We start from the raw sequence: 13,293 nt of genomic DNA on the forward strand, positions 1-13,293 counted from the left end.
AGAACTCGAAAATAACAAAAATAGAGGACCAGTTTGTTTCACCTATTACGTATTATTATTTAAAGTATTTAATGTCGCCCAATTTAATGTCGCCCATCTATATATTTCGCGAAACTTTTGACTCTAAAATCCCATATAATCCCGTCACATCAATTATAAATTGCGAAGGAAAAATCAGTAAGCCATTGAGGGCATAAATTGACTAATTTTCTTCGAAATCATCCGAGGTAAAACTCTCGATGACATAAACAATACAATACTCAGTTAAAACCCTAATACCAACAAGAACGCAATTTATCACTCCGCGTACGCACACCTCACAAGCAAAATTCCCTTTCTGCCTAGACACATGCTGTACATTTATAGTATTTTGATCTCTAAAATTTCAGCAAGTGCCACAGCAAGAAAATAAATAATAATAATAATAATAATAATAATAAAGACGAAATAAACAATCCCCCCGAACAATATTTTAAATACTGGAGAAGCGACAAACAAGAAATGTAAACAAAGAAAACGAGATAATAACTTTTTCAGATAATAAGAAATAATAACAAAACAGTAAAAGTTGAAGTTTACAGTAATACAATTTCTGCTCCAAAACCGACAGGGTAAAGGATCCATTTCAACCTCCTTAACAAGCTTCAAACTCCACAATACATCAAGCAACCAAACAAGCCCTGGAAGGAAATAGAATATTTCCGTGCTTACAGCTGCAACACCTCAAGCTCCACCCGCAAATTTGGCCTCGTACTCGTAAGGTTGCTGCGAACAGTCAGAAAAAAGAAATTATTCAACTATAACTTCGTTCCTATCGGCATGACATTAAGCTGTGTAGTTGGTTGAAACCATACTGTTACTAGGATAGGTTTTCACGCGAAGTGGTGTCCAATCAAGAAGTTCCAACACAATTAGGCTATGTTTCCTCTCTTTAATATTCAGCTCAACAACATACTTTTTTTTTTTTATCAAATCGCTCAACAACATACTTGGAAGCAAAGTAAAGTCTGACTCGTTTACATCATGAATAGTGAACCATTGACTCTTTTTCGCATAAAAGGTTGAATTAAAAGACATTTAAGTTTTGGTCGTGTTCACATATTATGGAACCAATGACTCTCATTTACCTAAACAAGATGGTTATGGAATATGTGAGACCTGCAGACAAGACACGGTTAAGGATAAATATGAAAAATTTGTACATCATTGAATAAACCTGAACAACGAGAAGCATGAAGGGGGAAAGAACGACATACTAAAAATTTTATTGAACTTATAGCATAATAGTACGAAATAGTCAGGTACTCAGGTTCTACGGAGGAGTGTCCAAAGCGCATCAAGAATGCTGGTCACACGGTGTAGGTATAGAGAGGGAATCACCAATGTAAAACCCCGAAAATTTGAATAGTAAGTGATAAAAAATAATAAATATGTTATATGGTGATAAATAACATATTTTTATGTTTGAGTATGCTAGGAATTGATTTGAGATCAAATCAATGTATATGTGTGAATATGAGTGCAAATGCACAAATCATGCACGAAGAAGAAATCTGGAAAAAAAACGTCCAGTTAAGAGTTTATAATTTTTGCACACCAATACAGTTAAAATCTAGAAAAACTCAAAAGACAAAAGTTGTAGGTCTCTTCAACAGCTTTCCAACAAATCTTAAATCACCTCACTCTGAGGTCGGATGTGAAAGTTACAGCCAAAATACTAAATACAATTTACAGGAATACAGAGGAGTTTTCTAGCCAGAAGCATACCATGAAGGTGGCACATATTGCCCTTCCAGCAAACCATCTCATATGCATTGCATGCTGACAGCTAGCTGCTGCTGTCACAGTCTCAAATCGTAGATACACATGTCCATCACTGTGTCTATAAAAGAGAGCAATAGACAAAAGTAAATTGTAAATCACTATAAAAAGGAGTCTTAAACTGAATTCAAATACGAAAACTCTAAACCCCAAAGGTCTGCCACTGGAGATTCTCTAAGATTCTGAATTCAATATCTGCAACCTTAAAGCTAACAAAGCATATATAATATTTCTTTGTTGCTTATATACATTTAAAACAAAATAAACAGAAATTAACTTCCGAAAACCTTGACAATGACTGGCTATGAGGGCAATGTCTGCATCCCCATCAATATCAAACATTTTAATCTTGTTCTACAAAATGACAGAAAAAGATGCAATCCAAATGTGTGTTTGGTATCACCCATCAGACTCATAAAGAAGGAAGCAACAAGTTCCCTTGCAATCACAAGTCGATAACTAAGGATAATAGAAGAAGAAATCATGCATCACAAGAAGGAAGCAACAAGTTCCTTTGCAAGCACACATCGGTAACTGAGGATAATAGAAGCAGAAAAAACTTACTTGTCCACATAAATATGCTTCACTGGGCCAAACTTGGAGCATTCATCTTGCACTTCATCTCTGATATCCAAATCAAAATCCGGGTCCGTCTGCATACAAAACCCAAATCTAAGCAACTAAACTGAAAATAACTTACTAAAATACAGAATGAAAGAACCAACCTCAGTCCTCGGATCAAACATATTCTTTAGTTGAATGCATTCACTAGGTTCTCCAATTGGCACGGAAGCATGCGGATTAGTAACTAATGCAGGAGCTACAGGTAGTATAGCTTGCCCATTTGCCGGCAAGGGTAATGCCTGCTGATTTGGTTGGGCAACCCCATTAACCAAGGGTACTCCAAGTGACTCAGCAATACTACATAAAATAAGCACAAATCAGCCTTCATAAGTACATAAATTTCAAGAAATTCTATGGAAGCTGAAACCAACCTTGAAGCTGTTCCTGTGCGATCAAGTTTCTGCATAAGCATGGCTCTTGACCGAGCATTCAAGGACTGCATTTAGAAACAAAGAAAAATCAAATTTCCCACATATAAGAAACAAGTTAACAAAAAACCCAAACAAGTTAACAAAAAACCCAAATGCATTTGTTTTAGTTTTTGCTCTGTGATAATTATGTTTAGAATGAACAAATAAAAGATCAGGCTCAACTTCTGTGAAAATAAAACCATGAAATAAGGAGAAGATTTGAAATTAAAAAATCTTATCAGCCTGAGATATTAAACCGGTAAAGGAGGTAATACAGGGCCAATTATATCTAGATGTCATAGAAACCAGACCACCAATCTCTCATTGAAAAAAGCCCGGTAACACAACACTTTGCACGGTTACAGACCATGAAAAAGATGTAACCCACAACTGATACCATCTTATGTAAGACCCCACTAGATGAAAAGCACATTTCTAACTCACCAAACCACCACCATCGTCATCATCAAAATCAGCGGTGTTTGCTCCAGTTTCCTGCACAGCGACATGATCTGTGACAGCTGACACCTGTCATGCAAAAATCATTTATTTAATCTTGTAAACTGAATATCACAAAAAGTAATCACCAAGCACACAAGCTGCAACACAAAGACCACAATAGAGTCATTACCTTAATGACCCGCCCAGCTATCTCTAGCTTTCCATTCAAACTTTGAGCTGCCTTCGCATGTTCCATTTGGGCAAACTAACAAAACACACACACACATGACATTAGACATAAAAAGCTAAGGAAACAAATGGTAAATTGAAATTATACTTACTTGAACAAAACCATAACCTTTGCACTGTCCTGTCTCCAGATCCAGAGGTAGTTGTACAAGTTCAACAGGACCAAACGGTTCAAAGACCTGATAAAGGAAAAGGAGAGAGGGGAATCTTATAGATGTGTACTTGTATATTCAATAGATCTTGTTCAGAATAAAAATCTAGGTCTAAAGAGAAAGTATGACTATGCACTAAAAAATGGAAAGGCAAATTTGCTGGACCGCAATTGCAATTATAAACTTGATATAAGCTCAGGATCTGCAAATTATGGACAAAAGATATTCAGTTACAAAAGGATGTTTCACCAGTAATAACAAAATCTAAAAAACATAACGTCTTCTGGATAATATTTTACAGATAGAAAGGATTAGATATCACCTAACATTGGTAGTGCACTGAGTATCTTTGGGTGTCACCACCCAACTGCAATATAAAAACAATCAGCCTGGGTGGAGAGTTTAAATAGTGAAAGTACAAAGTGCCCCTAGCAATCAGGACCTATGCCAGACAAACATGAGTTTTAGTTAACGTCCAAATGCTAGATGAAAACATTGTAGATACAGACAAAAGGAAATTGATCTCAGTTGGGTAAATTGCTGATAATTACCAAAATAATTTATGGCCATGAAAAACCTGCAATTAAACACGGCCAGCTTCCGTTTGAAGTCAATGTTGCGAATGAATATGCAGTTCCATAGTCCAGACTGATGTGAAAAAAAGAATATTAAACTTCACAAAATGAATTTCCGAAAGACTCACTCATAGTACTTGATTCAGCACACTTGAGAGATTATTTTCTCTTACTAATAATATTATGAGAAAGAACAAAATTAGAAGCTTGCAAGACACTACATAACTAATGCATAAAGGCAATATGTACTGATCTTTTTACTCGAAGGACTACGATGAACTTGAGTTTTTACTAGTTAAACAACTGATCACTGTTTACAATTTATTTGGTTTTGTTTACTTTGAGAAGTCTTTTAACTCATTATGATGGCTCTGATTCAGATAGGTCTTCAATTTATTTTTAAGAATATATACTTTTTTTGGGTTAGATGACCTGCGAAGAACTATTATGTATTAGTTAATAAACATAACCACCGTTCATGATTTCTTTAGTGGTGCTTACTTTGTTTAGCTATCCAGCTCATGCTGATGGGTCTGATCCAGATAGGTCCATAATTATAATACTCATCGAGGACTTGACAAATTAAGGACTTGGCAAATTAAGTGTTGGGTCATCTGACCTTTTATCACCCCTTCTTTCTGCTGTCAACACATTTTCTCTCCAAGAATGTAACCGCTAACAGGCAGCAACCTTAATAGAATTCCAGGCATTTTGTTGCTGACATACCAGATCCAAACTCCTTTCTCGGTACAACAACATGGTCTTTATCCCGAATTTTTGGGGTCAGATAAACAAGCCCTTTTCTTCTAAACTCCCTCATATGCAACCATCAAACATGTGACGAACTTATGCACACAAATCTTTGCAAGTGCATTCGACTGATTGACCCGTCCACATTTTCAGGACCAAGTCACCCACCAATTACCATAAAATATTTACGTGTTTCTCCACTTAAAACAAATAGAGAAAAATGCTAAATAACGTAAGTTGTGGACCTCAGTAAGGAGTACTAATTAATTTTTATTCCTCGTATCTAGGAAATATTATCTGAAGAAATATGGCAGGATTTCCATAAAAGGTAGTAAAGGCAGAAAACAGACGAAGTGCGGAAAAAACTTGGTGATGGTGTGAACATGAACCATGAAATACATATGTTCTTCAGCACGGAGAAGAAATAGATAATTAACTGCTCTCAATTTATTAGCGATGCTTCAAAAATAAAAAACAATCATGCAATACATACTGCAGAATCCTTTATTCTCACTAGAGACAAGTGTGATGCAATACATATCCTAGGACATATGGCAGTTATTGGGTATGCTAATTGCTACCAAACAGACTGAACGCCAGCAAATAAATAAATCATCACAACATTCAAGGAGTAGATAATTGATTCAAATTTACAGTTGAAACTTACAAGTTTGTCAATGGCTCCCCCGCCCCCTAAAAAAAAACCCACCCCTGTTTCCTCGCTCCCACCCTTTTCCAACCGCTTCCAGAAATTGAAGGCAAAAAAACATTTTAACAGTTACAACAACGTATCATTTTTTTTCTCTTCCTCTCTAGGATCCTAACAGCACTGCCAGAAGTCCTAGGAGACACAACCAAAAGGCTGCTCCCTCCAGGAAACTTACTATTTGTCCAAGGGCTCCCCCCCCCCACCACCACCACCACCACACACCCAACATGCGCGCGGTTCCTCCTTCCCTACCTTTTCCAACCACTTTGAGAAATTTAAGGCAAAAAAACATTTTAACAGTTACGACAACCTATCATTTTTCCCCCTCTTCACTCTGGGATCCTAACAGCACCGCCAGAAGTCCTAGAAGACACAACCAAAAGGCTGCTCCCTCCAGGTTCAACAAGCATGTCTTTTAAAACTTTGCAACCCTTGTGGGGAACGATGTATGGTTGCTTCAAGTAATTACAGACTTACAGTCTACTAAGAAAACAGGGGATTGAACAGCCTAGAACATCTATAAATGGGGAAATGTTATATATAATACATGTTCAGACGAAGATTGAAGTATAGTTCCATATGTCTAGTAACTTCGAACAAACTTTGAACCAAAATAAGCACCGAAAACATGACGTTTTAGTAACAGAAAAGACAATCTTTATGAAGAAATCTAGATGGCATCCAGTTTCTCACGACAATCATATGTGAATTAAGGTTCTAGAGTTAATAATTGACAACATATGATTATAACGTCAAACTTACCCAACAAAAGGAAACAACAAGAATACAAATGAACTTTAGAATTACCCAAAGTGAATACACTTAATCAGATCATAGAGAATGCACTAAATGGTCATGTCATTCACATGCAAATTAATCTTCAAGAGTTAATAGCGGACAGTAGTTGAATACACTGTCAAATTTACACGACAAAAGTAAACAACACCTATAGCAAGTAAACTCTAAAATTACCCTGTTAATATGAATACACTTAATAGAATCACAGTGCATCAAGCTTGTGACATGTTTATTCCGGTGGACAAGTCAGTAGAATAGTTTTTAAACTTATACGCAGGGATGTGCTATGATATGGCAAGCTTTAAACTGTGAGTTTTGCATAAGATGGAAATACACTTATAAGTAAAAAACCATTCCCTATCAGCTCTTAAAATCATTTAACTACTTTAGTTATATATGAAACAAAATGAATGCAAATCTCTTTTAAAAGCATGATCAGCCTTGGCAAACACTGATTGGCCAAATGCAAGTTAAATACCATTGAACTTTATGGATTATAAGACAAACCTGACGAAGTTGATCTTCTGAAATGTTGAAATGCAGATTGCCAACATAAATTTTCCTAGCAGCTCCAGCTCCTGTAACACCTGTACCTCCTGTTGCGGTAGATTGAACAAGATTCTTTTCTGCTTCTGATGGTTTGACCATCACAGGTTGACCTAAAAGAAGTTGACCACTCAAAGCTATTGCCATCGGCACTGACATTGCATCATAAAACTCAATATACCTGTAAAAATTCCAAATATGCTCAATTAAAATTTTTAAAAATTTCAAGAAAATCTTTCTAGTTCTAAAGGCAATTGAAGAAATAAGCTGCTCAGATACTGGTAAGGAAAAATTTCTAGCTAAAACATCTAGCTATTCCAGCTGGTGGTGGAAGCTAAATCAGCAGAATACAAGGGTAGCAATTCCTTAAGATAACACTCAAGAATAAGAGAAAACTCTCTATAAGAGAGTGAATGGAGGTCAGATTCCTTTATCAAGAATCATATAATTCTACCTTTTTTCTAGAGCCTTTGAAGGTGTAGTGGAAATTGGAGGGCTGATAATTGGTCATATAACCAGAACCTCATGATCAGTATTATCTATCTGCCAAAACTTGCAGTAAATTACAGTCAAGACTTAATATCTTGACTCATTTACCGCTACTTTCCAGGGCCAAAATAATACTGTTACAGCAAGTATGAAGTATGAAGACAAAACAAGATTTTTTTTCTAGAGCCTTTGAAGGTGTAGTGGAAATTGGAGGGCTGATAATTGGTCATATAACCAGAACCTCATGACCAGTATTATCTATCTGCCAAAACTTGCAGTAAATTACAGTCAAGACTTAATACTTGACTCTTTTACCACTACTTTCCAGGGCCAAAATAATACTGTTACAGCAAGTATGAAGTATGAAGACAAAACAAGATTTTTAATCAACCTGTATCTATTTACCCTCAGTGATACACTCAATTAATTTGCTTTTTTCCTTTAAGACTGTACACGTTATTGCAGAAATTTATAAAGAATGCAAGCATATTTACTGCACGCTCTGCGCCTGCATTGAATCGGTCATGTACACATCAGCTAAGTCTAGAACATTGCTTGCATGTGATACAATCAAATGATGGAATAAGCAAGCTTGATAAATGTTGAAAAACTCTCAGAAAATAGGAATTCAACTGAGACAAAGTTAGCATGATCAACATGACAGGATTTCTATGAGCTTTGCCACAGAAACAAGCCATGAGTCATCAAAGATGAGTGGCTTTGAAGAGACACAAAATACCAGTTGGTTTTGGCTAAGGGGCTGTTTGGTTGGTTTCCTATTAAAAAAAGGTTTAAAAAATAAAGTAGATTTTCATGAAACTTACAAATAAATGGTTTCCACCTCTTTTTGAAATGGGTTTCTTAAAATAGAGGTCAAATCAAACCAATAATACTCTGACACGTCACCTCTTCCCTTTTCAAAGTTGCATTCAAACAACTAAAAGTAGAAAAGGGAATGTGGACCCCACATTCATACTTTTTCAACCCTTTTCCACAGAAGAGGTAGTAACTAAACAGCCCCTAAGATTGGATGACATGTAAGAATCCGATATGATATGACATTATGACTTGACTCATATTGGTGTCAATTGTCACATCAATCCTTGCTTTTGACTTTTGTTTCTGGTAAGTCTAAGTAGATAAGGGGTGGGCAGCGGGCCATGTTGGCTCGTCCCGCGAGCTGGCTCATGTGGGATTAGTGGCAAGACAAACCAGCTCGTGACTCACAGCGAGTTGAACGAGCCATCTTTTGCCACTTGTTCTTGGGCCTACAGCTCAGCACAGAATGCTCGCGGGCCCGAGAACTGGACGAGCCATGACACGGGTAGGCCCACCTGGCCCACTTAATTATTTTTTTGTTATTTTTTAGTATTTAAATTGTTTTAAATAGGTTTTTCTCAGTATTTTTTAACGGTTAAAAACGATATATAAATAGCAAACTAACAATGACATGATTACAAAAATTGAAAAAAATTATTTAGTAAAATTGTATATTTGCATACCATGACACAGAGAACCATAAAAAACACAGAGATTTAATGCGGTTAGGCACAAGTTCTACATCAATGAATAGCAAATTATTGTTCCCCTAGTTAAAAAATATAAAAATAAAAGATATTACTATAAACTTTATGAAGAAAAGATAGTAATACCAGCCAAATGCAAGCCCACGAACCGGGACAATTGAGCCAGCCTGTTCACATGTAGGCCCAACCCGCTCAATGGGCCTTGTGAGCCGAGCGGGTTGTTAGCTCGCTTGTGGCTTAGGCAAACCCAGCACGGTCCCATGGCCTACTGCAACGGGCCAAGTCGGGCCCGTCCCACACCAAGTCGGGTCAAGCCAAGCTCGAGACCAGGGCGAGCAAGCGGGCTTGTGGGCCGCCCCAACCCAGTGCCCACACCCAGATTACATCAGTCTAGATCCACTTTGGTTGATCTATCATGCAATTTGAAGTGGAAGCAATTGCTTTCCAAAAGTAGCTCATATCAAGTCAAATATATTAAAAATGAAGACACCCAAAACATGTGGTATAAAGTGACTTCCCCATCACCTTATTTGCCATAACACAATCACGAAATCTACCAATCACAGTATTCTCTTAAGATTATAGAGTTAAATTTCTTTCTCACTTCACTGTTTGAGCAACCTCAGTTCAACATGTCAAAAATTGTATCATGTATGCATGATAAATAAAGAAGTCAAGAAAGCATACCCAACTCCTTTAGATCGTCTTGAGTTTCGATCCATGATCAACCGTACATCTCTAACCTGGAAGCATAAAAGTTCAACACATGAAATTTAATTTCTTCAAGAAATCATAATGCACAGAGCTTGCAGCTTAAAAATGCAACAGCATGCTTACAACGGATAAAACCACCAATGTATTGCAGCCTAGATATTTAGCAATCAACTTTTCCAGTCATTATTACACTCGCCCAATAAAAGAATGTTGGGTCAGACAAAAAGTCACTATAATAGGTCTCATTGAAGGCAGAGGAGCATTTACTGCAATAAGAAGCAAATGTATCTCAATGCGCACGCAAATTGGAAAGGTGAATTGCTTACTTAAAAGTTTTAAGTATTTGTACAGATATCAAGTGATCAAACAAAAAGAAAACCTGGACAAGGGAGATAAGTATAGTATACTAACAGTAGTACTATGTAAGGCAAGATACCTGTGTTTGCATTAAAGGTAGAACTTTGTCTCAATAGGAAAATTGATGTTTTTAAACGTGTTGAAATCCAAAGAGTAACTACTAATCCTATGATATATATAAATATAAGAACACTTTATTAGATAGTGTCTTACGTTAAAACATAATGCTAAACCTAACGAACTCAAAATGAATATAGACCTTGTATGCTGAGTCAAAAAGGAAGAGCAGGAAATTTATTTCACAAACCTTTCCGGCTTTCGAGAAGAACTCATAAACATCTCTTTCAGTAGCCTTCAAGGGCATCTGTAATCATAAAGAAAAGAAATGTAAAAGCAAGTATAGTAAAAATGGATAAGGTTGTACCCTGTTAATAATAAAAGGAAAAAAAAGAAGAAGAAGATAAACAATTTAATATCTTACCTGATAAGCAAAAACAGTCCTCTGGTCCCTTTCTGGATCAGCTTCTGGTTCAGCTTCTTTTTTCTCTTTGAATCTCCTGCACAGGAATACATGTTACTAGAAGCAGTAATATAAAGAAAGTTGTGCTAATGTTGTAACTGCGCATAAGCTAAAAGGAAGAATATGAAAAGTTATAGACATTAGAAACCTACTCAGTAATTCAAGTAAATCATAGAACACTTCAACAATACAAATATGAATTACTTAAAGGCAGCAGTTTATACTTCCAAAGCTTATCTTCTTTAAAGATATAATAATAAGCATGATTTCCCCTAACATAACAAGTTTGAACCATAAAACTTCCCGGGTTTCCCTTACTCTTAAAAAAATATAGACATGAAGATAACAAGAAAGTCTAGGCTACAATTCTTCTGCTTATGTAAACTCCATTGCTTATGAACTAAAATTAGCTTTTGGACAAATGCTGTAAAGGGCCTAGGAGAACAGTATAAGGTAGCAATTAGAAGAATGGAAGGGAACCCCAACAATCCCACAATCGAAACCCCAATTAGTCAAGGCTGGACTAAATAAACCCTAACATACCACCAGGCTTCCGCAACACCAGAGCCCATACAGGTTAACTACGCACTAGTCTAGTCATGATCGAACACTTCAATCCTGATGTCACCGTTCGGCTTTGCACTCGCCTTGTCCTAAGCAAACAAGCAATGCCACTCACTTACGACTGGGAAGGTGGGTGGGCTCACATACCATTTGTAAGAGACCTAGGGGAACTCGACTGTAAAAGCTAGTTGTTGAGAGGGAGGGAGCTCACATGCCTTCTAAACTCACAATTGACACCACATTTACTTAATGTGAGACTAAATGGACCATAACAAAAGTACATCTAAAAATCAACTAGTTTTAGTAGTGAAGACAAGAAAATCTGGAGGAGGAATAGCATTAGCCATCCATTCCCCTACTTAAAATCGATAACCTACACGCACAAAAATCAAGTTTTGAAATTTATAACAAGCAATGCAAAGGGATGAACTATACCTGCTCTCCCTTTCCCTAATCTCGCGCTCCAGCTCCCTCTCTCGAACCGCCCTCTCCCTGCTCCTCGCCCTCTCCATCTCCCTCTCGGCCTCATGCCTCGATCTACTGCTGCTCCTCCTCGACCTCGACGTCTCCCTCTCCCTCTCCGTTTCCCTCTCCCTATCCTTCTCTCTATCCCTCTCTCTATCCCTCCCCTTATCCTTATCCTTATAATCCCTATCCCTACTCCTGCGCTCTCGGTCCCTATCCTTCTCCCGCTCGCGCTCGCGGTCTCTCCGACGGTCTCTGCCCTCGTCCCTATCCTTGTCTCTGCTGCGATCGGATCGGTCCCGGTCCTCGCGCTTGCTATCGCCGTTCTCTTCCCCCGACCTCGACGACTTCCTCTCCGATCTGCTCTCTCCGGCGTCCCTCTCCCGGTGGCGGGAGCCCTTCTCGTCCTTTCTGTAGTCGTCCTTCCTCTTCTCCTTGGGGATCTCGACGTCCTCCACTGTTTTCTCCAAGTAATCGTACTCGTCGAAGTCCATCTCTCTTGATGGAATCGGTTGGAAGTACGAAACCCTAACCCTAGAAATATTTGAGAAGAAAAGAGGCGGAGATTTAGGCGGTTTAGGGCTTATGTTGAAGCTTCTAGTGGAGCAGTAGGTTTGGATTTGGGGTTTTATCGATTTAACTAAACATTTGTTGAATGGGCCGTAAGGCCAGCCCATTTCCATTGTCTTACCGTTTTAAAGAAAACGGTCTGGGCTCAGGCTTTTGCGCCATATTATTGGGCTAAACATGCCCGACCCGTATTCCCAACTACCGTTTTGGTCCGCCCGCGTTTTATTTTATTATTTCACAAAGGGAGGGGCTTTTGAGGGCTTATTTGTAGGGAGCTTATTTAGATAGAATGGTTATTTGTTTGGTCAATTCGAGCTTATTTATATGAACTTATAAGCTAGTTTTTCAAAAACTGTGAAATCCTAATTTTTCTAAGTGGGACTTAAAAGTCAGCTTATTGATGGTTTACCAGACAGATAGATAAAAAAAGCTAGTTTAAAAATCTAATTGACCAAGAAATAAGCTCTCATAGACACACTTTTAGAAGTTAAAGTTGGACAACAATAATTTTAAAGTTGGTGGTTGTAAGTTGCTATAGAATAAATCAGTGTTTTATTAGATTTTTGGGCTAAAAAGAGATTAAATAACCTATGGTTTGAGTCACTTTGCACTTGTATGCCTTCGGTTGTTTTATTAGCATTCGTGTATGTTAAGCTATTTAAACTTGACGAGCTCGTCTTCTTTATGAAATCATGAAAATTCCCTTCTGAATAATCTCATATTTGACAGTTAAATGCTGATTTTATAAGCTTTTGATCGTTAGTTTGTCGAATTTTACTATTAAATCTACCCTCGACTCTATTTTTAAACTTACGTTGTCGGAGTTAATATTAAAATAGAATTTGTATAGGATTAATGGTAAATTGAACAAACATTAATGGTCAAAAAGTTTAAATGTTAGCATGCGATTGTCATAAACTTATGTGGGGATATTTGGGAGAAAATATTCACGTTTATCTTACAGAAGATACACATTGAGATGCCTTGTTTTTTTTTTCAATTGAGGGTGTACA

The 13,293-nt window shown here is 37.3% G+C and overlaps 1 protein-coding gene across 1 annotated transcript; it reads right to left on the reverse strand.

The window, feature by feature from the left end:
- LOC109824349 (RNA-binding protein 39-like) lies at window positions 503–12,321 on the reverse strand. The gene is made up of 13 exons (XM_020390926.1): window positions 11,681–12,321; window positions 10,643–10,718; window positions 10,469–10,525; window positions 9,778–9,833; window positions 7,037–7,256; window positions 3,638–3,724; window positions 3,487–3,561; window positions 3,300–3,383; window positions 2,817–2,881; window positions 2,547–2,742; window positions 2,386–2,474; window positions 1,768–1,882; window positions 503–765 (listed from the first exon to the last, which is right to left on the reverse strand). Exons 1-13 carry the CDS (start codon window positions 12,202–12,204, stop codon window positions 724–726), a joined length of 1,686 nt encoding a protein of 561 aa, XP_020246515.1. The 5' UTR covers window positions 12,205–12,321; the 3' UTR covers window positions 503–723.

Source organism: Asparagus officinalis, chromosome 9 (genome assembly GCF_001876935.1).
Source record: "Asparagus officinalis chromosome 9, Aspof.V1, whole genome shotgun sequence".
NCBI classification, from domain to species: domain Eukaryota; kingdom Viridiplantae; phylum Streptophyta; class Magnoliopsida; order Asparagales; family Asparagaceae; genus Asparagus; species Asparagus officinalis.